The sequence below is a fragment of the Trichosurus vulpecula genome, chromosome 3 (assembly GCF_011100635.1).
Source record: "Trichosurus vulpecula isolate mTriVul1 chromosome 3, mTriVul1.pri, whole genome shotgun sequence".
NCBI classification, from domain to species: domain Eukaryota; kingdom Metazoa; phylum Chordata; class Mammalia; order Diprotodontia; family Phalangeridae; genus Trichosurus; species Trichosurus vulpecula.
Genome location: NC_050575.1, coordinates 157,063,826 through 157,087,540, shown reverse-complemented (window position 1 = coordinate 157,087,540; position 23,715 = coordinate 157,063,826). Strand labels below are relative to the sequence as shown.

Below are 23,715 nucleotides of genomic sequence, written 5' to 3'. Positions count from 1 at the left end.
GTCTCTTCCTTCTCAGACCCTTATTCTTTCCACTAGACCATATTTTACTGTGTAGAAACACATTTCAGGACAGGGCCCTCAGGTCTGGCATTGAGAAGGAAAGAAAGACCTCAGAAAGGAAGATGGGAAGCGCTAAAGATAGACTTCACTGACTTTCCAGTTTTGCTGAGGGCTAAAGGTCACCTGCTGCCTTGGTCTCACTGAGGGGCCTCCAAGCCCACTATTGTCTTTGGCCCTCTCTCTACCCCTTCCCACCACACACATCTCTTCCTTTTCTGTTTTTTTTTCCCCTCTCTGTTTCCTTTTCTCATACCCTCTCATTCCTTTTCTTTCTCCCGTTCTTTACCACTTCTTTGCTGCTTAGGGCTCAGGCATGCCTCTGTAACTTCTACTTTGCCCCCCTATCCAATCAACAGAGATGCTCCTGGTGCATAGGCCTCTTACCAGATTAAAAAGGTCACCCACCTCTGCACTGAACTGGACTTCGGTTTGATCATAATCAAACTATCCCTTATGAGTTGAGCATAGCTATGGGAATTTTTCATTTCCATTTATTCCTCCTGCAACTTTTGGCTGATATTGATCATGCCTGACCAAAGCCTGTCCCACGGGATGTAAAAATTTACTTGCAGTTTTAAACATTCCTTAGATAAGAAGCCAGAGGAAGAATCTCATCTGTGGCTGACTCCTTTTGTTGTCAAGTCATTTTTTCAGTCATGTCCAACTCCTTGTGACCCCATGTGGGGTTTTCTTGGCAAAGATACTGGAGCAGCTCACCATCTCCTTCTCCAGCTCATTTTAGGAATGATGAGGAAACTGAGGCAAACAGGATTAAGAGACTTGCCCAGAGTCACACAGCTAGTAAGTGTCTGAGGACAGATTTGAATTCACAAAGATGTGTCTTCCTGACTCTAGGCCCAGTGCTCTATCTACTTCATCACCTGGCCGACCTACCCTGACTCCTTGGTGTCCTCTTCCTCAATCAGTCTATCAAACTTCTAAATGGAATTTAATCTGTAATCTGAATTAGTTTACCTACAGAATTTGTTCGATGAAGTTTATTTCCTTAGGAGACATATACAATTATGACTATTTAACTAAATTTAACTTTTATGACATTGCAGGAAGTATGGGATTATGGACCTATCTTCTCTTTAACTTTTATGGCTTAAGAAGACTGTACAAGATTGCGATATGTAAAAGAATTATTTCTTTGTTTCTCTGACATAATTTTGCCTAAAGAAGCCTTGTCAGAATATTTATAGTAATTTAGGTTTTCTCTAAGGCTTGAACCTATGCTTGAGCATAATAATGACACCTCAATAATTTCTGCATTGGAGTAAATATATATTTGGTAACAGTTACCCACCACATGAACTCAGAGAGGAGCTATTTCTCCCATAATAGTATGTAGTAACCTTTGGCCCACCTACCCTCGAACATCCTTCCTGGCAATCATAATAGCCCATCTCTTTCACTATGAGGATCCTTCCCAGCCACCTTAGAGTTGCCTAATTAGCATAGTAAGACTCAAGCCCCCCATCCCTCCTCCCTCTCCACTGATTTCTGAGCTAGGACTCTTTCCCAGAGCTCCTGCCTCAGGCTATGATGAGATTCTAACTAGAATGGCACCATGGTGAATGTGAAGGCAGAGAAGCTGAACCCAATTCAATCCATGTTGTATCCTTGCTGAATATTTTTTTCATGCTATTGCTAGGTAAGCACCCTTTTGTTAATGGTTAGATGGTCTTTGAGTGTCTTATTTCATTACAATTTCAAACTCGAACTTCTAGCCTGAATCAGACTTGGCCCACAACAGGGGGAGAATAATCTTTGCCCTGTCTGTTACCTCCCAGAGGTATCACAAAATCTCATGAGATGATGAGTGTGAAAGCACTTTGGAAAGTGGAAACCACAGTATGTAAACTATTGTTGTCAAAATTAAGCAAAATATTGGAGCTATGCTTGGGAATTGGAAGAAAGGCAAAGGGAAGAAAACCATCCCTGTGGCAGAGCACATTATGGGATCTCAGAGCAGGTGTTCCTCAATAGTGCCCATGTGTGCTGCGCAGCTGGGTTGACTAGCTGCCAGGAGAAACCTCATTACAGATCATCTTGAGGCTAGAGCTACCCACAAAGGCTGCCAACCTCAACCTTTGATGCAGGGTGCCAAGGGGTTTCCCACCAGCTCAGACAGCAGGATAGAAACCACTGTGGGGAAGGAGAATCGTGCTTGACTGGTGACAGCTCTTGCCTTGACTAAGGGACAGTTTGCGGTGGGTGAGAAGGCTGAGGAGGTGAATGCGTATAAGGGGGTTGGGGTGGGGTGTACTTTGAGACTGGAGAATGACTGAATTTCTCAGCTGAGGACACTATTTAACTCCATGTAAGTGACTATTAGCCTCTATCAGAGGTGGGAAACTGGCCTTCTAGGTCCTTGGGTGCAGCCTCTTGACTGAGTCCAAGTTTTACAGAACAAATCCTTTTAAGGGGATTTGTTCTGAGAAGTTTGGATTCAGTCAAAGTGTCACACTTGAGGATCTAGAGGGCCACATGTGGTCTTGAGGTTGCAAGTTCCCCACCCTGGCAGGAGACCAGTCAGCAGCCTATACAATCTGAGTGCATCTAGAAAATTCTCTAAAACTGTAAATCACAGAGGAGTTGCCTGTGCACATAGGTGGTAAATTTCCTGGCACCAGTGAAATCATAGTTCTGAACCCCACTCCTAAAACAACAACAAAATCCTGCTCTGCATGCCTTATAAGGTCCTTGTGAGGATGAAATAAGATGCGTGACCATCAGATTTAGATCTGGAAGGGACCTTAAGACCCTCAAGTCCAACTCCTCAGCCATACTATCACTATTTTACAGACAAGGAAATCAATCAACCAGCATTTATTAATTGCCTACCATGTGCTTGCTGGGTGCTGTTAAGTGCTGAGAATACAAAAGAAAAAATTAAGGCAGGTTCTGCCTTTGGGAAGCTGACATTCCAGCTAGAAGACAGTATATACATAAATATGTATGTACTCATGGAGCAGGGTTACATGGGACAACCCCTTACTTGTAACAGTGTTAGTAGGACTATCCTTCATTTGTAATAGGGCTGCACAGGTCACCAACATCCCTTAAAGGTCATTCCTTGGCCTGCTACTTAACTCATTCCTATATTTAATCTTATCATTCTGACTCTAGGATAAACCAGGGACATGTTTATATATTTGATCATTAATTAATAATATTTTGACATCTCTCAATTTATCCATGAAGCTGAGTTCATCAATTATTATTTAGTTAACAAACTGCCTTTCTGAATAGTAGTTACTCATATAATTCTATATATTAAATCCCTTAATCCCCTAGAAATAAACATGTATTAAAGTTACTAAACTGCAATTTATTAACAATGAAAACAATAATAAAACAAATGTGTGAACAATTATTGACAATATTTTAGCTGTGATAATGATCTCACTCCCCTCAAAGCCTCACTGGAATGGCCGATGACTTCTCTTCACTTCTGAAAACACAGTCCTATACCATTTACTTCATATGTCCTAATAAAACAACAGTTGAAACAGTTCTAACAAGAAAGAAGTTTCACCTTCTTTCTCTCTATAATAACAGCTAGCATTTAGATAGCACTTTAAAGTTTGCAAAGTGCTTTATGGATATTATTTCATTTTATTCTCACAACAACCCTAAGAGATACATGCTATGGTTATTCCCATCTTAAAGATGAGGAAACTGAGGCAGCCAGAGATTAATTTACTCAGGATCACACAACCGGGAAATATCTGAGGCTAGTTTTTAACCCAGGTATTCTTATCTATTTTGTACCACTGCACCTATTAGAGAAATTAGAAGGTATTAGATCTTTTGTCTCTAATATCTCTCTTCTCCTTAGTTTATATAATTTATCTAATTCTAAATCTAATTTAATTCTAATATTTAATTCTAGTATCTAATTCTAAATCTAATTCTCATAGATCATAGTCAAATTTAAATGCATTCTCCCTGACTCCATAAGGAGAAGCATCTCATAGAATGACAGTCCTACCTATAACTCCTACCTTCTCTTCTCATAAATATATAGTAACAGTTTTTATGGCTTCTTGTAGGAGAGGCTTTTGAAAGAGGGGTTACACATGTAAGAGTAATTGGCTGGCATGATCTAGGTATAAAATGGATTTTTGGATAGATCTACAATGCCCTATCCCATATCTCAGGGAGACTGGAGTTTCTCTCCTTTGTGGCCAGTAGGCCATGTGTGGGTGATTGTTCCCTAGTTCTCCTGTTGCCAAGAGGGTATTGGACTTGGGCTTTTCTCTATCTATTCCACTTTAGATATTTGACATCTAGGAGTTTGATTCCTTTTGGGAGTTCAGGATAAAAGCCACATTCCTTGGTCATGGGGGTGGGACGTGGGGAGGGGGAAGTAGTTCCACCCCAGACCTGGGTGGTTACAGTTTAATCTCATCAGGTTTAACTTTTTCTCCCCATCAAATGGTTATTACACAAAAGACACAGATAGAGAGCAAATATATTTATGAAAAGAAGCAAGTAAGACAGTAATCAGGAAAGCCATACGGATCAGGTGGGGTGATAGGATACACAAGGGTTAGGGGCTCTGCAAACCAGGAATGAGACGAACCTCTTAGCAAGTGGTCTCACTTTCCAGTAAAGTTTGAGTAGAGGAACTGAGAAGGTAGGTTGGGGGAGGGGTTCTGTGGGAGGTTCGAGGAGAAACACTAAGGCTGAAATGGTCTGTGTGAAGAGTGGAGTTGGGAATAGATAAAGGAATTGCCTTGCTGCAGTGAGGACTCAGCTCATACTAGGTAATATATATTTATAGTGGTCTCAGGCATCAGGGTTGTGCAATTTACTCCTCTTCCAGGTGGATCGTGGCATTAATCCAGCAGATTTGCACTGGGAGTTATTAGGATAGTCCTGAGGGAGGTCTGATGTAAAATATCTAAATGTAGTCTTGCAAATTGCTTCATGTTCTGATAATGTATAAGTGTCAGCCTCCTAGCAGGTTGTAACAGTAGTTATGTTGCTACTGAACTTTGTCCTAGTCATTACACCAATGTGTACTGTGGGTTTTTTTCCACTTAGCATTCCTTTGTGTAGAAGAGGGGAATAAATTCCCGGTCCCATATCCTGATTCATATAGTACATTGAGTACTTCTCTTACTTCTCCATTTGAGGATACCTAGACCTAGTCCTTAGGTATTTTCCCTCTGGGGACTGGAGTGGGGAATTTAACAAAACTGAATGTGAGAAAAGGGGGTCCCTTCTCACCAGAGACCAGGCTCCTCAGGACTGAACCCAGTCAGACTGCATGCTGGGTACAAAACAAGCAAGGATGAGTGCCTATGAGATCAGGGCCTGGGTGCCTTGATTCTAAGGGGGAAAGTAAATAGATCTCATGCGACTGGTAATAACGATGATGATGATGACATGTTTATACACCACTTCAGAATTTGCAAAATAGTTTATGGCACTGAAAGCTGAGAGTAATTGGATACTTAACAGCTATTTTCCTTCTTTGTTAAGTGGAGGGAAGTGAATTGGATGATCTACAGCATCCCTTCCAGTTCAGACATTTTATGTTCTCATTTAGTCCTCATAACACTAGGACATAAATTCTATAGGTATTACTATCCCCATTTTATAGATGAGAAAACTGAGGCTGAGAGAGGTTTAGTAACTTGCCCAGGATCACACAGCTTGTAAATGTCTAAGGTGGGATTAGAAGTCAGGTCTCCCAGACTCCCAAATGCAGCTACTTCCCTACATGGCTCCTTTGGTCCCCAAGGTACAGGCTAAAGGGTCAGTGTATTCTCAACAGACATCACCGAAAGGGATCAAAGAAATGCTTGAGAAATGCCCTTATGTGTTATTTTGTCTTATGATGCCCCTAATAAATTGTGTACTCCAGGAAGTGAGAATAGGAGGGAAGATTGGGGTAGCAGGGAAGGTTGTGTCTTACCTAAATTCTCTCTTTCTTTCTGCCCACTCCCCACATTTATCATAGGCTCCTGAGATGCTGATGTTTTATAAATGCTTGTTGAACTGAATTAAATTAAGGCTGGTGGTTCTGAGGGGGAGGAAAAAATGAAAAGGGCTGTTTGCTGTTATTTCATGGGTGCAATTTATCTCTACCTTTGTGTCTCTAACCAAAGAAATAAGTTATCCCAAAGGAAACAATAGCAGACTGCTTTCCTCCCCTGGTACTAGCCACTTCTTTTGTTGATTTTTTAAAATAATACCTTTTGTTTTTTAAACATCTAAATTTACCTCTGTGTCGCTGTATCCAGAGACCCATCCCATATAATAAAGAATTTGTGACTACCTCTTTTCAATTCATTCTAAGCAGGAGAAACTTTCAAGACCTATGGGGCATATAGCAGGTGGTAAAGGTCCATGTCCTTCTCCCTAAACTAGAGACTTGGACTCTTCTCTCAGATCTTTACAGGTCTGGCTTCCACTCAGCAGAGAGACAGCAGGTGGCCTTTTACTTAGCCCTTATCTTTCTTTTTTTCTCCATTCTCTCTGAAAGATCAAAACATTTCTCAAGAAGCAGATTAGAAAGAGTTATGAATGCCAAAGGAATCTGACTCTTCGTAGGTAAGAGGGAGCCATTAAAGACTCTAACCCAGTGTTAACCCAGATAGAAAAGGGATCGTGAAACTGTAAATTGGCATCCCTGAGTAGCATTGTTTTTTCCTTTGTTAAATATTTCCCAATTATATATTTTGATCTGATTTCCTATGTTTGACACCTGTTCTAACTCTCCACTCTATTTTTCAAAACTTTGCTTTTATATTAATTTACTTTTTTAAACAAAAAAAAAATAGATTTTTTTTCAATTAACAAGAATTTCTCTCTGATCTCTCTCCGCAACTGGGGAGATGGAAGAAAAACCCTCACCACAGTAGCCAAATAAAATGACTTCCCAGTGTGGCCATTTATGTCTTATTTTAGATCCCAAGTCTATTACTCTGGCAGGGGTAGAGAAAATGGCATATCCCTGGCATCACAGAGGTCATTGCATTGATGAGACAGAATCCTTCACTTTACTCTGCATCAGATCATGCAAGTTTTCCTAGGTTTCTCTGATTAACACTTCTTTAATTTCCGTGTCTTTTCCATTACAAAAACAGCATGGGAGACCGTTCCTCTTTTTTTAGCTCTCTTTCCAGTAGTCTGTAGTGATATTGCTAAGTCAGAGGGGTATCCCCTGTTAAGGAACTTTTTAGGCATAGTCTAGATTGCTTGACTACTCATAGCTCTAATGCATTAATGTGCTTGTACTCACAACCTCCCTGATACTCGTTATTTTTGTCAAGAAAGTGGCTTTTTGCCTTTGTATCCATGGTGTCTGGCTCATAGTGAATGCTTATTAATAAGTGCTTTTTGATTTGGGGGAAAAAAAAAGACTTGACTGGAGGGATAACATGTCTAGAAATTAAGGGCAGCAGTGTTAAGGATAGACGAGATTAGCCAGAAAAGGATGCGTGATGTATGAGGCTATTATTACTATTATCTACGTGGGTCTGGCCTATCCCTGGACAGTAACAGTGGCAACAGTAAGGAGAGGACTGACAGGTGTAGAACTGACAGGATTTGGTCACAGATTAACTATGAGACATAATTAAGATGGAGAAGACAAACAAAAGCCCAAAGTTATAAACAAGGTAGATTGGATTAATGGAGGAACCACTGACAGAAACCATAAAGTCAGAAGAAGAAACTCGATGAGTCCTTACAATCCTAGTGTGAACCACTGTGTGGCTGGACCCCCTACACAGAAAGCAGGCAGGTGGTGCAGTGGACAGAGCACTGGGCTTGGAATCAGGAAGACTCATTCTCATGAGTTCAAATCTGGCCTCAGACACTTATCAGCTGTGTGACGTTGGGCAAGTTACTTAATCCTGTTTGCTGCCTCAGTTCCTCATCTGTAAAATGAGCTGGAGAAAGAAATGGCAAACCACTCCAGTATCTTTGCAAAGGAAACCCTAAAATGGGGTCACAAAGAGTCAGACACAACTGAAAAATGAACATAGAGGGCATGCTTGCTCAGATATGGGCTGGACTCAATACCTCCGGGGTCCTTCTCAGTTCTGAAATCCTAAGATCCTAGCTTCCTTCAGCACCACAGGATCATAGACTTCAACCTGGAAGGGGTCCTCTAGAATGCCTTCATTTTACAGATGAGAAAAATAGAGGGCAAACTGACTTGTGCAAAGCCACATATGTGGGAGAGCTGGGATCCCCTCTGCCATTCTGCCTCCCAATCTTTTCTGGCTGGAACACAGGGAGGGATTCATTTTTGCTCTTTGAGATTAAGGGAATTTTCACTCTTAATTGACACTTTTGATCTACAGTATTAGAATTAGCTATAGATCATCATTACTGGGCCTATGTTTCCCCATGTAAAAGATGAGAACTTTGAATTAGTTGATCATCAAGGATTCCGCTCCCTCTCAAGAGATTGGGATTCGATGTCTGAATACATGGTACTTAAAGTTTTTGCCTCATAAGGGTAGCTATATTTTTGTTCATGGTTCTGAAAGTAAGCATTTAGAGATGATGCTTAAATTCTGTATTGACTACCTCTGTATTTATACCTTAGACCTGTCCAGGCTCTTGGGGGTGGGGATTTCTTAACTCCTTTAAGTTGACACATACTACACCCTTAACAGGAAGACAGCTGGACTGGGAGTCAGTGGTGTGTATAGGGAAAGAAGATTTGGGATCAAACAACCCATGTTTGAATCCTAATTCTGATGTTTTCCATCTGCGGGACACCACTTGGACAAGTCACTTGCTCAAATCTGTAAAATGAAGGGTTGGACTAGATGCTCTCTAAGGATCTTATCAGTCAGGAGCTCTGGGTTCTAGTCTCACTTTAACTGCATGACCTTAGACAACTCCCTTTACCTGGCTGAGCCTCAGGCTTAAAGATTGTTAGGGATGAAACAGATCTTAGAGATGGTCTCATCCAACCCCTTTATTTTATAAATGAAGAGACAGAGGCCCCTCTATAAATGAGAGGGATGGGCTAGATGAGGGCACCTAGGTGGCACAGTGGATAGAGCACTGACCTTAAAGTCAGGAGGATCTGAATTCAAATCAATCCAGCCTCAGACACTAGCAGTGTGACCCAGGCAAGTCTCTTAACTCTGTTTGCCTCAGTTTCCTCATCTGGAAAGTGAGCTAGAGAAGAAAAAGGCAAACCACTCCAGGATCTTTGCTAAGAAAACCCCAAATGGGGTCATGAAAAGTTGGATATGACTGAAACGACTCAATAACAACAAAGACAAGGTGATCTCTGAGGTCTCTTCCAGATGTAAGATTCTATGATTTTAGGTCAGATATTAGTTAGTTCCCTTTTTGCTTCTGAACTTACTTTCTCAAACTTGAAGGAAGGCCCCCTGGTCCTAGTACTTCAGGGTTTGGTGAGTGTGTTCCCACTACACCCCAACTCCAATCAAGTTCAGAGCTATTAGGACCTCCCAGAGGAAAAAACAATTACTAGAGGTGGAAGCCGGGGAGTGGGGGAAGGGGAGGGGGCTGAGGTAAAGGCTATTGAGGGGCTGTTCCTAAGGTGATTCCTGTATTCTTTACCCCGTGTCCCCATCTCCTGACTTCTCAGTGCCCAAGAAGCAGGAAGCCTCTTGCTGCCCCCAGACTGGTGCCTGAAAGAAATACCTTGCCGAACCTGCCACTCCCTTGTTGGCACAGAAAAAAGGGAGAGGTTTAAGTGGAAATCACATGTTTTCTTCTTCCTCTTGGCACTGACAGGTTCAGACTCTGGTCTGGGCGTGGGGAGGATGGAGGAAGGATAGAGCATTGTACACTTTTCATTCTACAGTCGTCCATACCAAATTGTAAAAAAATAAAAGTAAAAGTGGTTGACAGGAAACCACCAGACCAGCCTAGAAGGAAAAACAAAATGTTATTAAGAGCAAAGAATACTCTATGATCTGATTTGGGGGAAAAAGGGGAAAGAGCTAATAATAATAGGAAGTTGGATGACTCATTTTCCTTCTTTGTTAAAATAAGGGCAGTGGGTTAGGATAATGTCTAGGCCATTCCAGTTCTAAGGTCCCTTTCATCTCTACATCCTTCAGCCTAAGATCTCTTCTAAGTCTGATATCCTATGTTATAATATCCCTTTCAGCTCAGACATTCTATGTCCTATGTTCTAAGGTCCTTTTCAACGCTGACATTCTGTGTTCTACATTCTAAGGCCCCTTTCATCTAAATATCCTTTGGCCTGAGGTCTCTTCTAAATCTGATATTCCATCTTATAAGATCCCTTTCAGCTCAGAAATTCTGCATTCTATGTGTAATGGGCAGCCATCCCACGGAGCATTTGTTGAGTCCCTTGAGCTTTGGCATGATGAAACCCTTACTGGTCTTGGTCCAATCATATCAATGAGACTATGGACTTTTGTCTTGTTTTCCTGCCAGCAAGGAAACTGCTGCTCTACTTCAAACATGCTATCATTCCAAAGTTAGGGCAAGAAAAGTACATGAATTTCCAGGGGGGAGGTTCATGGAGAGGTGGAGAATAGTATAGGACTCACAGAGGGAAGGAACTAGTTTCTCAATCTATTAAAAGTAGGCATTCTTCTTTCTCTGGATTGCTTTGTGGAAGATAGGATACTCGAGCTGAACTTTAAAGGCATGAAAGGGTGGCGGGACCCTGAAGACACTAGAGGAAGAATAATTGGGACTTAAAGATTCCTAAAATTGGTGGGGTCAAAAGCCCAGGTGAGGAGTCCCTTTGGTGAGGACAGACAAGTTCCTGCCCATGCGAATTTATTATCTAGACTCTAAGGTCCCATTTAGCTCTGGCACTCTATGTTCTATGTTCTAAGCTCCCTACTAGATCTATATTTTTTTAAATTTTAAGATCAGTTTCAACTCATCTTTATTCTGGTGAGTCATTAAGTCTTCACCATCTCAGTGTAAGTGAGTTTCTCAGTTATATTACTTGGCAAAGAAGGCTATGGAGCACTTGGCTGGTAGACAGATTCATAGATACAATAACAAGAATTTCACAGGACAAAAAGCCATGAGTGGGTTCTAATCTGTAATAGTTGATATGAATATTCACATTCTTGAGCTCATATTGAAGTGAGATATAACAGAATTGATTCCACAATTGATTGATTTCTTAAATCATGATTCTAATTTTTATATTTCTCCTCTAATTTTTAATATTTCCTCTTTAAAAAGAACATTGAGCTTAGGATCAAAGCATGGTGTTAAGGACCAAGGGATCATAGATTTACAGCTGGAAAGGACCTTAGAAGTCCAATGGCTTCATTTTACATATGAGAAAACTGAGGCACAGAGGAGTTAAGTGTCTCTTGCTCAGGGATGGTTTCAGAGAAACCTGAGAAGATTTATACGAATTGATGCAAAGCAAAGTGAACAGAACCAGGGAAACAACTTATAGAATAACTACTATTATAAAGACAAACAATTTGAAAGACTTAGGAACTCTGGTCAATACAATGATCAACCACAGTTCCAGAGGACTCATGATGAAACATGCTGCTCACCTCCAGATAGAGAGGTAATAGATTCAGAGTGCAGGTTGAAGTATATATATATATATATATACACACACACACACACATGTATATACATGTATATATACACGTATATATACACACACACACATATATATACACATACATACACATGTGCTATATATGTTTTTGATGGGTTTTGTTAATCTTACTATCTCAGTGAGAGTGAAAGAGGTAGGAAGAAGAGAATTTGGAGTTGAAGATAAAATAAAATCAAATTAAGACAAAAAGCTTCCTGCTCAGGGTCATCAGCCCATAAGCATTAAAGGCAGGATTTGAATTTGGGCCTTCCAGACTCCAAGTCCAGCATTCTTTCTACTATATGATCTAGGATTCAAATCCCAGCTCTGCCACTTACAGCCTTGGGGGAAATAATTTAGCCTTTGTGGGCCTCAATTTCCTCATCTGTAAATCGAAAGAGAGTTGCAAGACTTGGAGTGAGAGGACTTGGGTTCAAAATCCTATTCTACCATTCATTGTCTGTGTAACTTTGGCCAAGTCACTTCACTACTCAGGGCCTCCATTTCCTCATCTGTAAAATGAAGGCATTATATTAGATGATCTTTGCAATCTCTTCCAGCCCAGAAATTCTGTGATTCTAATTTACCCCACCTTTCCCTAGAATATAACTTATGGAATACAAGCAAGGACCATAACTATTTTCATAAGCTTTTTACTTCAGTCTCTGCAAGGAATTTACAATCTGGTGGGGAGCAGGTGGGGTTGGGGGAGGGCAAGAAGGTAAGAAATAAGACAAAAACACAGACAACTCTAATATGAATTATAATATAATAAATGTATTAGATCGGTCAAGAGAGACATGAGAGACTCAGGACAAGAATCTTTTTGCTGGGAAGCTCAAAGGTTAAGGAACTGGCAGCTGAGCTAGGTCTTAAAGAGGGGATGGATTTCAAAAGGTGGATGTGGGGGGAATGAAGAAACCATTTCAAGGACGAGGGATAAGCATTGCAAAGGCATGGAGACTTGAGTGCAAACTTCATTAGCTCTATTTTCATAGCTGAGGAAACTTAAGATTTGGCAAGGCAACCTAATTTGCTCCAGGGTCACATAGCTAGTAAGCATTGGAGCCAAGTTTCAAATTCAGGTCTCCTGACTCCAACTCCAGTGCTTTTGACACTAGGTAGGTTGCCTCTTAAAAGCAGTCTATTTGAGAGAGGAGTGGGAGAGAGGGCCAGGAAGCAGGTAGGCTGGGGCCAATGGGATACAACCAAACACACATGGAAGGAGTGGCAGGGTATAATATCCCATCTATCCCTATCAGCTGAGCTAGCCTTAGCCTCTAGCATGGTATCAAAGGGCCTGGATTTGAATCCTAGCTCTGCTTTTAACTACCTGTATGACCTTGGGAAAATAATTTCATCTCTCTAGGAATCAATATCTTCACCTATAAAATGGACTGGATGATCTCCAAGATTCTTTTCATATCTAAATCCTATAAATAAATCAGGGGCGAGGAACCTTTGGCCTTGAGGCCACATGTGGCCCTCTAGGTCCTGAAGTAGGGCCCTTTGACTGAATCCAAACTTCACAGAACAAATGGCCTTAATAAAAGGATTTGTTCTGGAAAACTTGGACTCGGTCAAAGGGCCGCAGGTGAGGAGCTAGAGTTCCACATGTGGTCACAGGTTCCCCACCCCTGCAAGTATAAACCTATGAAAGGAGACTTCTCCATTCATAGTAGTTCTATTAATTATTTTCAAGTTGCAGTCAGGATTTCAGTGCTGGCCCTTTTCCAAAGGATTGGGCAGTTAATCTAATTTCCCTTTCCAGACATCATGAAGGGCCTAATCTTTCCTAGAGGGATCTTATAGAGATTTCTCCTAATTACTTAATTACTCTCTTCAGTCATAGTATCCCTAGGAACCTCTCAGAAGGTACTAGGATTTGGACTCTGTGACCAAAAAGTTCTCAGTCAAACCCCACTCTCACCCTTAGGAAAAAAAAAATCTCTCCCATTCAGGTTCCTAAGGTGCTTAAAATAAATTGGCCATTAGAGACTTGCTCCTTTGGGTAAATCATGTCTTCTTTTAAAATGCAAATCTTGGCAAGAGGTGGGAAGAGGGGTGAGGTGGCAGTCCTGTAAACATACAAAGCCATTATTAAGTAATTCACACTCATGCACTAATTATTCAAACATGTGTTCCAGGGCTTAGTCAGGTGAGGAAATGTTTTTAGAGAGGAAGGAAAGAATCATTTTTATACTATAACCTAGAGTCTCTGAATTAAAAAAAAATTTAAGTAATTCTTTTAATATAATTGGTTTCCATTGTAATCCTCTATATTTTATTTTACAAATATAAAACCATTATTCTTAGATGAGGTCCATCACACACACGTGTGCGCGCACACACACACACATACACCCTACACACGCACAAATTAAGAACCCTTGCCATAGGGCAGTGGAGGAGAAAGCAAGACTGGAGGTGATGTGTACTGGCATGTGGAGGGGAAAGGGAGGTAATTAAAAGGACACTGGACCTCCAGGTTAGGGGAGGACAAAAGAGGAAGTGGAGTTAAAAAAAAAAAGAGGGTAGTGGGAAATAATAGATATATTTGGCAGACTTTAAAATTGCAGTCCAACTGGTTGGGTGGGTCCTGCAGACCTTAGCCTTATTTCTTCTGGGCACGGCCCAATACCGGGTACACAGCAACTATATTGATACTGATCCCCCACAAAGGATGGAGATCAAGGAGGAAGCATCTAGGAACAACACCTGGACAGAGAGGCTTTCAGTGCTTTCACAGCAGAGCTCAACCTCTCCTCAATCCTTCTTTTTGATATACTTGATGGCATGCTTCACCCAGGCCTTATGAGGGTCTGCACAGATCTCACGATTTTTCTTTGTAGTCAGGCTGGAAAGAAGAGTTAAAGAAATGTCATCAGTGAGTGAGATCCCGGCTTGTCTAGAGTTCAGCGTTTATTAAGTCCCTGTTGTGTGCAGAGTACCCTGCTATCTCCTAGTGGGGCAATGCATATAAAGTGGGGGGAGAGGGCAGTGGGAGGGACAGGTTAATTTTTAAAATACTTATTACTTGAAAAATAAAAATAATTATTAAAAAAGGGGAAAAACAAAACAAAAACAAAGTGGCTCTGTAGCTCACTTCCCCCTTTCTCACCCTCAGTTTCCCCATCTGAAAAATGAGAGGATTGGATTAGATGGCCTTTAAAGACTCTTTCAGCTCTAACATGTCAAGTTCTAAGGTCCATTTTCATCCTAACATTCTGTATTTTATGTTCCATCATCTGTATTCTGAGCAGGAGTCAGTCAATCAACAAATATTTATTAAGTGCCTACTGTGCTTCAGGCAAGAAAGGTGAAAGATAATCCCTGATCTCCAGGAGCTCATGGTCTAATGAGGGAGATGACATGCAAATGACTAAATACAGGCAGTACAAAACACGTACAAGTGTGTGTCTCTACAGCACCTCGGGGTTTACAAAACATTTTCCTCACAACAACTCTATGAGGTAGGTAGCACAAATACTACCACCCCCACTTTACAGAAACTGAGGCTCAGAAAGGATTAGTAGCTTATGCGCCCAAAGTCACAGAGCTACTAAATGGCAGAGCCAAAATTCAGACCCAGTTCTCCTTTCTTCAGATTCAGCCATCTTTCTGTCTCTGTCTCTCCACTGCATCATTCCACTTCCCAAATCACTTTCAGCTCTTATGTTCTTAATTGAACTTTATTCTGTTTTAAGCTCCTCATTCTCTTCCCCTCTTCCATTGAGAAAGCAAGAAACACAAAACCCTTATTACAAACACACACAGTCAAGAAAGTCAAATTTCTGCTCAATCTTATGTTCTTGATTCTATGTTTTATGTCTTAAATAATTAGCTGTCACTTTTATTTTCTTATGTACAATGTAATACATAAATACAATAGACCAAAGTGCAAAATCTGTTTTAAAATAGATACAATCTTATTGGTGATGCCCTTAATTTTATGGGCTAAGGTTGCTTTCAGCTAGGATTTCTTTCTGTTCTATGTTCTAAGGTCCCTTCTAGTTCTGATATTCTGATTGTTCAAAAACAGAAGCCGTAGGGCATGATCTCAAGTAGTATATAATCCAGGCTGGCATGCCAAACATAACAGGCATGAGAGAAGCCTCGAAAGAGTCTATCCCACCTGTAGGAGGACAGAGAAGTAAACTGGACCAAGGAGTGCTGAGTGGACATCAGATCAAAGAGCCACCAAGAGCAGGTCAGGGCTAATCTGGGAAGGCTTTCTGGAGGACGTCACTCCGAAGCCTGACAATACCCACTTTCAGAATAAATTGATTTGGGAGGGAGGCAGAGATTCATGGAATTTGTCACCAACTCTGTCTTGCCTCAGTGACCAAACCCTCTTGTCTCCTCAGGTCATAGAAGCATCAATGTATTTTTACTTTAAAATGTTCAATTGGAAATTGAGGGAATGCCCATTAACTGGGAAATGACTGAACAAGTTGTAGTATGTGATTGTGATGGAATGCTATTGTTCCATAAGAAATGATGAGCAGAAAGATTTCAGAAAAACTTGGACTTCCATGAACTGACACTGAATGAAGTGAGCTGAACCAGGAGAATACTGTACACAGTAACAGCCACATTGTACAACGGCTAACTCTGATAGACTTAGCTCTTCTCAGCAATACAATGATCCAAGACAATTACAAAAGACTCACGATGGAAAATGCCATCCATATCCAGAGAAAAAACTATGGAGTCTGAATGCAGATTGAAGCACACTATTTCCACTTTTTTTGTTTTTTGGGGGGGGGTGTTTCATGGTTTTTCCCTTTTGTTCTGTTTCTTCTTTCACAACATGACTAAAGTGGAAATATGTTTGATACAGTTGCACTTACATCACCTGTATTGGATTGCTTGCCTTCTTGGGGAGGGGGTAGAGGAGAGAGGGAGAAAAATTTGGAACTCAAAATCTTATAAAAAATGAAGGTTGAAAGCTATCTTTACATGTAATTTGAAAAAAATATTTTTTGCAAAACAAATTTTTTTGAGTTCCAAATTTTCACCCTACCTCCCCTCCCCCTCTCATTGAGAAGGGACGCAATTTGATATAGGTTATACATGTGCAGCCAAGCAAAACATATTTCCATTGTTAGTCATTATTTATCTATGTGTTTGTCATAACTCACCCACTGGAATCAACTGTCAGTCAATAAACATTTATTGAATGCTTAATTATGTGCCAGGCACTGTGCTGAGTGCTGGGAAACAAATACAAATAAATCAGGCAGTCTGTGCCCTCACTATGTAGTGAGGGAAGACAACACGCAACAGGTATAGAAGCTCCCCAGGGCAAGAACTGGGCTGCTTTTCATCTTTATATTCTTCCCTCCTTCTCCCCCAGCCCCCTCTACCCAGCACAATGCTCCACACATAAAAAGTGCTTCAAAATGCTTATTAAACTGTATTGATTTCCACCTATTCCTCACTGCTAGAGCTCCAGCCTATGTCCCACCCAAGCCAAGTCTGTCTACCCAAGAGGGAGGCTTCATTAATGACTAGGAATCACCTGTGATGTCAGTACCCTAGAGGCAGCATCCACTATGGCACCTGAAAAAGGGAATTCAAGCCAGGCAAGGCTGGGGTTGGGCTCCCTCATGCCCTTCAGGTTTCACAGGTCAGTGAGTGTAAAACCAGGCCCTAAATGGTTCTCTACCAGTTGTGATTCAAGAGGCCCCATCCTTGTATGGGATTCTAGATTTAGAGCAGGATCCTAGGATCCTATATCCTAAAGCTGGAAGGAACTTCAAAGAATACCTAATCCATAAATTAGGAAACTGAGGCCCAGGAAATCTTGCTCACAGTCACATAAATAGTAAGTGTTAGAGGCCGGATTGGAATCCAGGTCCTCTGACTCCAAACTCAGGACCCCTCTCTCCATCATATTCTGCTGCTTCTCCATTAAAGTTTTTGCTCCTTTGTATCAAAACATTTCTGCCTTTTTAAACCTGCAAATTTCCCTTAGGAGGAGATCTCACCATTTTCATTATTAAACTAAGCTCTCTTCATTCCATGACACCTCTGTGTAAATCTAATTTTTTCCTGAAAGCAGGCTTGAATGTGGGGATGAGGACAATGGAGCATTAGCCTAGCCGAGTAATTCCCATGGCCAGTCATTCCAGGCATCTATGAAGAAACTGACATAAAGAAGAAAGGGAGTGGGAGAGCAGGATTGAAGAAGAGCTGAGGGGAGACCTGGGTACTAGTCTCTTCTTGAAAACCAGCTGTGGAACCTGGAGTGAATCAATTCTCTCTCTACTCCTCAGTTTCTTCACCTGAAAAACGGGAACACTCAGGACTGGGCTAGGCTGCATTCCTACCCGTTCTCTCTCAGGGGGTCTTCCAAGCCCAGTCTGAGAGAAATATCTTGTCTACTTGCCAACCTACAGAAAGGTCCCACAGCCTGTGGCCAAGGTCACCTCTGACATGTGCTTCTCATGACCCTCATCTGCCTCCTTGACCTCCCCAGAAAGAAGTACTTACATCACTCCACGTTTCTGGCAGGGGTCGGAGGTGAAGCGGAAAGTGGTCAGGGCCTTCAAGGGCAGGGGGAACTGAACGAAGTTCTTGCAGCAAACGCTGATTTCTATATTTACACCATAGGGGCCTGCCAGAAAAATAATCAGAGTTTTCATTTCTATGGTGTTTTCTGGCTTGCAAAGTGCTTTCCTCCTGATGACCTTGTGAGCAGATGTTTTTAACCCCCTTTTGTAGATGAGAAGATTGAGTTCTAAAGAGATGAAATGACTTGAGCTAATAAGTGGTACAAATCAGGATTTGAACCCAAGGCTTCTGACTCCCAGGCCAGTGAGTTTTCCAGGATGCCATTGCAGAAAAAGCAAAGAAATGGTGTCAGATGTGTCTAGGCAACCAGCAATGACCCTAGACCCTGGAACAGAAAGAAATTAAGTGGGCCTGAACAAAATTCTGGAGAAGTTAATTTAAAAAATTTTTTTAGTTAATTTTACTGGCATTTACTTGGTACTTTGCCTATGTTACTTCCTTTAAGCCCCATAACAGCCCTGTGAGGTAGGTACTACAGTTCAATTAAATTCCACAAACATTTATTAAGTACCTACTGCGTGAAAAGCCCTATAGATACAAACAGACATCCCTAGTTTACAGATAAGAAAACCAAGGCCCAGAGAGGTGAAGTTATTTGTTCAGCGTTACACAGCTAGTGAGTGTGAAAGGCAGCCACAGGATAGGAAGCCGTATCTTCTTGGCAATAAGTCCAGCACTGTAGCCATGAGGCCACATTCCCTCTTCACATCAAGGCTCTTCTCCTTCTTCTCCACTACCTCTTCTTTCTTATTCTTTTTTCTCCTTCCTTTGAAGATGGTAAAATTCCTTAGGGACTGTCTATTATCACCATGATCATCATCTTTGGGATTTTCTTCAATAAATTCAACCATGGTTAACTGGATGCCTCCTCTGCTTGCTGTGCTCAAGCACTGGAGATTCAAAGATGAAAAAGAAATCACCCATTCCCAAAGGATGGCTCACTATTTCTCAAATCAAGGAAATTCTCTGTGGTCGTGTATCATCCCACAATGCTGTTCCATTTTTAGGGTTTTTTGTTTTGTTTTGCACTAGACTGTCCTTAAATGGTCTATGGTCTGGGAGGAAGGGTAAGAAGATTGTAGATACAAAGCAGGACATGCTAAGAACTGAGGAGAGGTGTGTACATGGTCTAAGGGGCTCAGAGGAGGAAGAAGTTACTCTTGGGTAGAAGGTGTCCAGAAAAGCTTCACGAAGAGAGAGCACTTGAATTGAAAGAGAAATGGGAACTCAACAGGTAGAAAAAGAGGAACAATATTCTCAGAAAACTCAAGTAAAGGCAAGATTCATTTGGTGGTTCTTTGTTCTATGGTAAATGCAGCCATCACAAATTTGGGACGGTTGGGAGACTTAAAAAAGAAAAGTATCCTATTTAAAAGGAAGAAGGACTGGTTTATAGCTAAGGTTATACACTATCTAGGCCTCCTCAATGGAACCTTATGAGAACAAATCATATGCTCCTAAACATCCAGGCTGAAAAGCCCTTCACATTCTTCCAGTTCAGCTCCTTCATGAAGTTCAGAGAGCAGAAGGGACTTTACCTAAAGGGAGAAAACTAGCAGGAGCAGAGCCAGGACCAGAGCCCAGGTCCCCTAACTTCCAGTCCGGTGGCCTTACTGCCATGTAATAAAAGCATTTCTCCTATTTCTAACCCTTGCCAGGAGGGGCCAAAAGAAGAGGAAGGATCTTTGTTCAAGGAATTTGAAGGCCAAGAACCCTGTTCCCCATCTCATCCCAGATGCCTCCTTACCTGCTTGAGTGAATGGAAGAGAAGTGCCCAGGATCAGGGCCACCAGCAGGGTTGCCTGGAAGTAGAGCATCATTCTCTGGTGTCTGTCCTCACCCTGAGCCAGTGACCTCGATCAAGGAATGAAGAAGGTCCAGCTGGTATTTAACCTCCTCTAGCCTGGCCACTACGCCCACAGCCCACTTCAAAATCTTAGTCATCGATGAGGCCAAAATATTTTTGACATAAAAATCACGAAAGGGGAACTTGCCATTTCCTCCCAAATTAAGGAAATTCTCTGTGGCCAGGTAACCATCCCACAGGGACCTTTCTATTTTGATGGGGTTTTTTTTTTGTCTTTGTATCCCCAGTACCTTGCACGAAATAAGCATTGAATAAATGCTAGTTGAATGAATGGGTTAATAATGAATGAGTGAGTGAATGAATGAATGGTGGGAGATATCACTGGGGTGGTTCTTACTTTAAACAGCCATCTCATTCCTGAAAGTCCTATGTAAAGGGAATTCTACTTACCCATTAACATCAATTATTTCATCGGACAAGTTTGGTTGACTTCTGGTTCATCCCTGAATGGTAACTCCTCATGTGATAAATGAGCCTTTTTTCGGTTGCCTATGACATAGTTACTAATGTGTGAATGAATCGAATCTAAACCAAACGGATAAGGAGAGCTTCACAAGTAAAGGCAGTCTCTGTGGTGAATCCTTTTGAAAGGTGAAGATTTTTTTTAAGTGAATAGCCACCCCCATAGTTTATCTATTTGCTTTTATATTCTGTATGTATTACAGGTTTAGAGCATGTCTTCCCTTGATATTCATCAGGAAAGAAATAGCTTGCTTTGGCTGATTTGTGTCTTTCAGGGCTATGAACACTCAATTCCTCCCCAGCAACCAACCGAATTAAATTAAATTTTGCCTAGGGGCAGCTAGATGGGCTCATGGATAGAGTGCCAGTCCTAGAGTCAGGAGGACCTAAGTTCAAATCTGGCCTCTGACACATATTAGCTATGTGAACCTAGGCAAGTCAATTTACTCTCTTTTCCTCAGTTTTTTTTGTTTGTAAAATGAGCGGGAGAAGAAAATGGCAAACCAGTCTAATATCTTTGCCAAGAAAACCCCAAATGGGGTCATGAAAAGTCAGACATGACTGAAAATGACTGAACAACAAAAAACCAATTAAAAGGCTTTTCTTTTCCTCAAATACACAGGCAGGGAACAACCACAGAAGGTCTGTGCATGTTCTGAATGCCCCTCTATTACACATCAATTCACATGTCCAGAAGCAGGTTCACCAAGCCCCCCGTATGGGTTGGCAGTAGGCAAAGTACATTGCACATACTCTGAGGATTGGGCCTCCATTGGCCATTACAGATACAACGGATCTTCTTCAACGTGATTCCTGAAAGAACAGCACAGTATAATAGGAGTAACCCTAATGACCTAATAACTTAGGAGTCAAGGGACCTTGGTTCTAGTTTCCACTTTCCACTAATTTGCTGTGTTACCTAGCAAATCACTTCCTTTCTAGGCCTCTATTTCTTCCTCTATAAAACGAGACAGTTGATCCCTTTCAGATCTGATGGTCTACATCAGGGCTGTCCAACCTTAGGTTATCTTAGGGCTGCACTAAAATAAAATAATTATTCTAGCACTGCACCCAGAGTAAAAAATACAGTACCCTAATAGGAAGTGGGGGAATGCGTGTCATCCATATGACAGGCGAAGGCACGAAGAGCAAAAGCAAACACAAAACTACAAAGTGACGACACAACAGTATAAAGGCAAGTGCATACTGACTAGTCTGTATCATACAGACGGAACGCATCCCACAGATTGACTGAAAATTCCGTGAGATATATTCCGTTTGTAATACTGCTTAAGAACACCAAAGAAAATCAGCATCAATGAGATTATTTATTAGTGATGAAATTAATAAATCTAACATGCATTCCACGCAAATTATTATTTTATTTTCTCACTTGTGAAAATTAAAACCCACAGGAAGGCCGCATAAAATCGCACTGTGGGCCCCATGCGGCCTGCGGGCCGTATTTTGGACAGCCCTGGTCTGCATGGATGGTCTTGGGTCTCTTCTAGCTCTGACAGTCATGGTCCTCAGGTCTCTTCTAGATCTTTTCATCTCTGTTCTGAGGTCTTTCCCAGCACTGACAGTCAGTGTTCCTAAGGTCCCATTTAGCTGTGATAGTCAACAAATCTAGGAAAATCCAAAGTTGTTCTTATCTGTGTGCTTCAAAAGGACATGTGCTAAAAGTTAATAAAAAGTCAATCAATCAATAAAAAAGGAAGGGTGTGTGTCAATCTTCTTTGAGTACTATTCAGAAGTCTGGAACTTCCTTTCTACCATTCAGCTGCCTGATGTGGCCTCCTAACTTTCTCCTCATAAATCCTTTTGTAGTTTTCTTCCCCATCTTTTTCTCTATTGTTTACTTTATTTTCTGAAATCTTAGCTTCCTCTTCCTCTTCCTCTTTCCAGCCTGTTATGCTTCCTGTAGGGTAGGGAAACTAGGTGTTTTACCATTCATTTTATATTATAGTATAGTCTTAATTCCCAAGGACAATACTGTAAATTCTCTAAGGGTTAGGCTCATTGTCCTATTTACTTTTGGATCCCCTACAAGACTGAGGCAACATGTCAAAGCAGAGAAAGGGTGACGATGAAGAAGAAGAAGAAGAAAAAGAAGGAGGAGGAGGAGGAATAAGAAGAAGTAGTATTTATTAAGTGCTTACTATATGCCAAGTGAGGCAGCTAGGTGGCGTGGTGGATAGAGTACTGGGCTTGGAATCAGAAAGACTCATCCTCATGGTTCAATCTGGCCTCAGATATTTCCTAGCTGTGTGATCCTGGGCAAGTCACTTAACCCTGTTTGCCTCTGTTGCCTCATCTATAAAATGAGCTAGAGGAGGAAATGGCAAATCACTCCAGTATCTTTGCCAGGAAAACCCCAAATGGGGTCACAAAGAGTGGGACGTGACCAAAAGGACTCCATAACAACTGCAATGTGCCAGGCACTATGCCAAACACTGGGAATACAAGCAAGCAAGCAAGACAGTTCCTGCCTTCAAGGAGCTTACGTTCCAATAGTGGGAAAGTCAACATAAAGGAGAGCTAGAAATGGGCAGGGAGAGGGGGTCGTACACCAGCCTGGGCAAGATAAAGGAAAAACTCACTTGTCAGAGCCCAGCGACTAGAGGACAGAGTCCACGTGGTCACTGTGGTTGGGGTAATCAAGAAGACCTAGCTTCAAGTCCAGCATCTGACATATACCCCATACTGGCCTTGTGACCAAGGCAAATTATTTAAGCTTCCGGTGCCCCTAAGCAACTTTTTAAGATGCTTAATTGCAGAACAGTTGTGATCTGCATCAGGAGAGGGACTTTCCTTATTCAGAGTTCCCCAGACCAGTGAAATAACAGATCCAGTAAGAACAGACTAAAACCAACCAAAGGCCAAGCACAGACTTGTACAAACTTAAACATTTGCTGAATGAATTCCTCTGTTGATTAGCCATATATTCAGACTGACCAGTAGAGAAGATGCACTTACTTCCCTAGCAGTTTTTCCCCAAGAAGGCAAGTCTTGCCTATTGAAGCTTTGTATCTTTACCAGTCCCTGGCACAATACTGTTATGCACTAGGCCCTTAATAAATATTTAGTGAATTGAACTGAATCCACCTGGTGCCTAATAAGAAGTGAGCTTGATCTCAGAGGGGTTAGGAGGTCAGCAGAAGACTTCAGT

General features: G+C 41.5%; 1 protein-coding gene across 2 annotated transcripts in view; it reads right to left on the bottom strand.

The window, feature by feature from the left end:
* Positions 1-13,915: 13,915 nt before the first annotated feature.
* CCL22 (C-C motif chemokine ligand 22) overlaps positions 13,916-23,715 on the bottom strand; it is a 55,723-nt gene continuing 45,923 nt past the window's right edge. Inside the window, exons 1-3 of one of the 2 annotated variants that reach the window (XM_036748229.1) lie at positions 19,962-20,049; positions 18,134-18,257; positions 13,916-14,492 (exon numbers count right to left, since the gene is read on the bottom strand). In XM_036748229.1, the coding sequence (XP_036604124.1) occupies positions 14,402-14,492; positions 18,134-18,257; positions 19,962-20,034 (288 nt within the window). In that variant the 5' untranslated portion in view covers positions 20,035-20,049 and the 3' untranslated portion in view covers positions 13,916-14,401. Of the gene's footprint in view, positions 14,493-18,133; positions 18,258-19,961; positions 20,050-23,715 lie in introns of those variants that run through there. The other variant, XM_036748228.1, reaches the window with a different exon arrangement.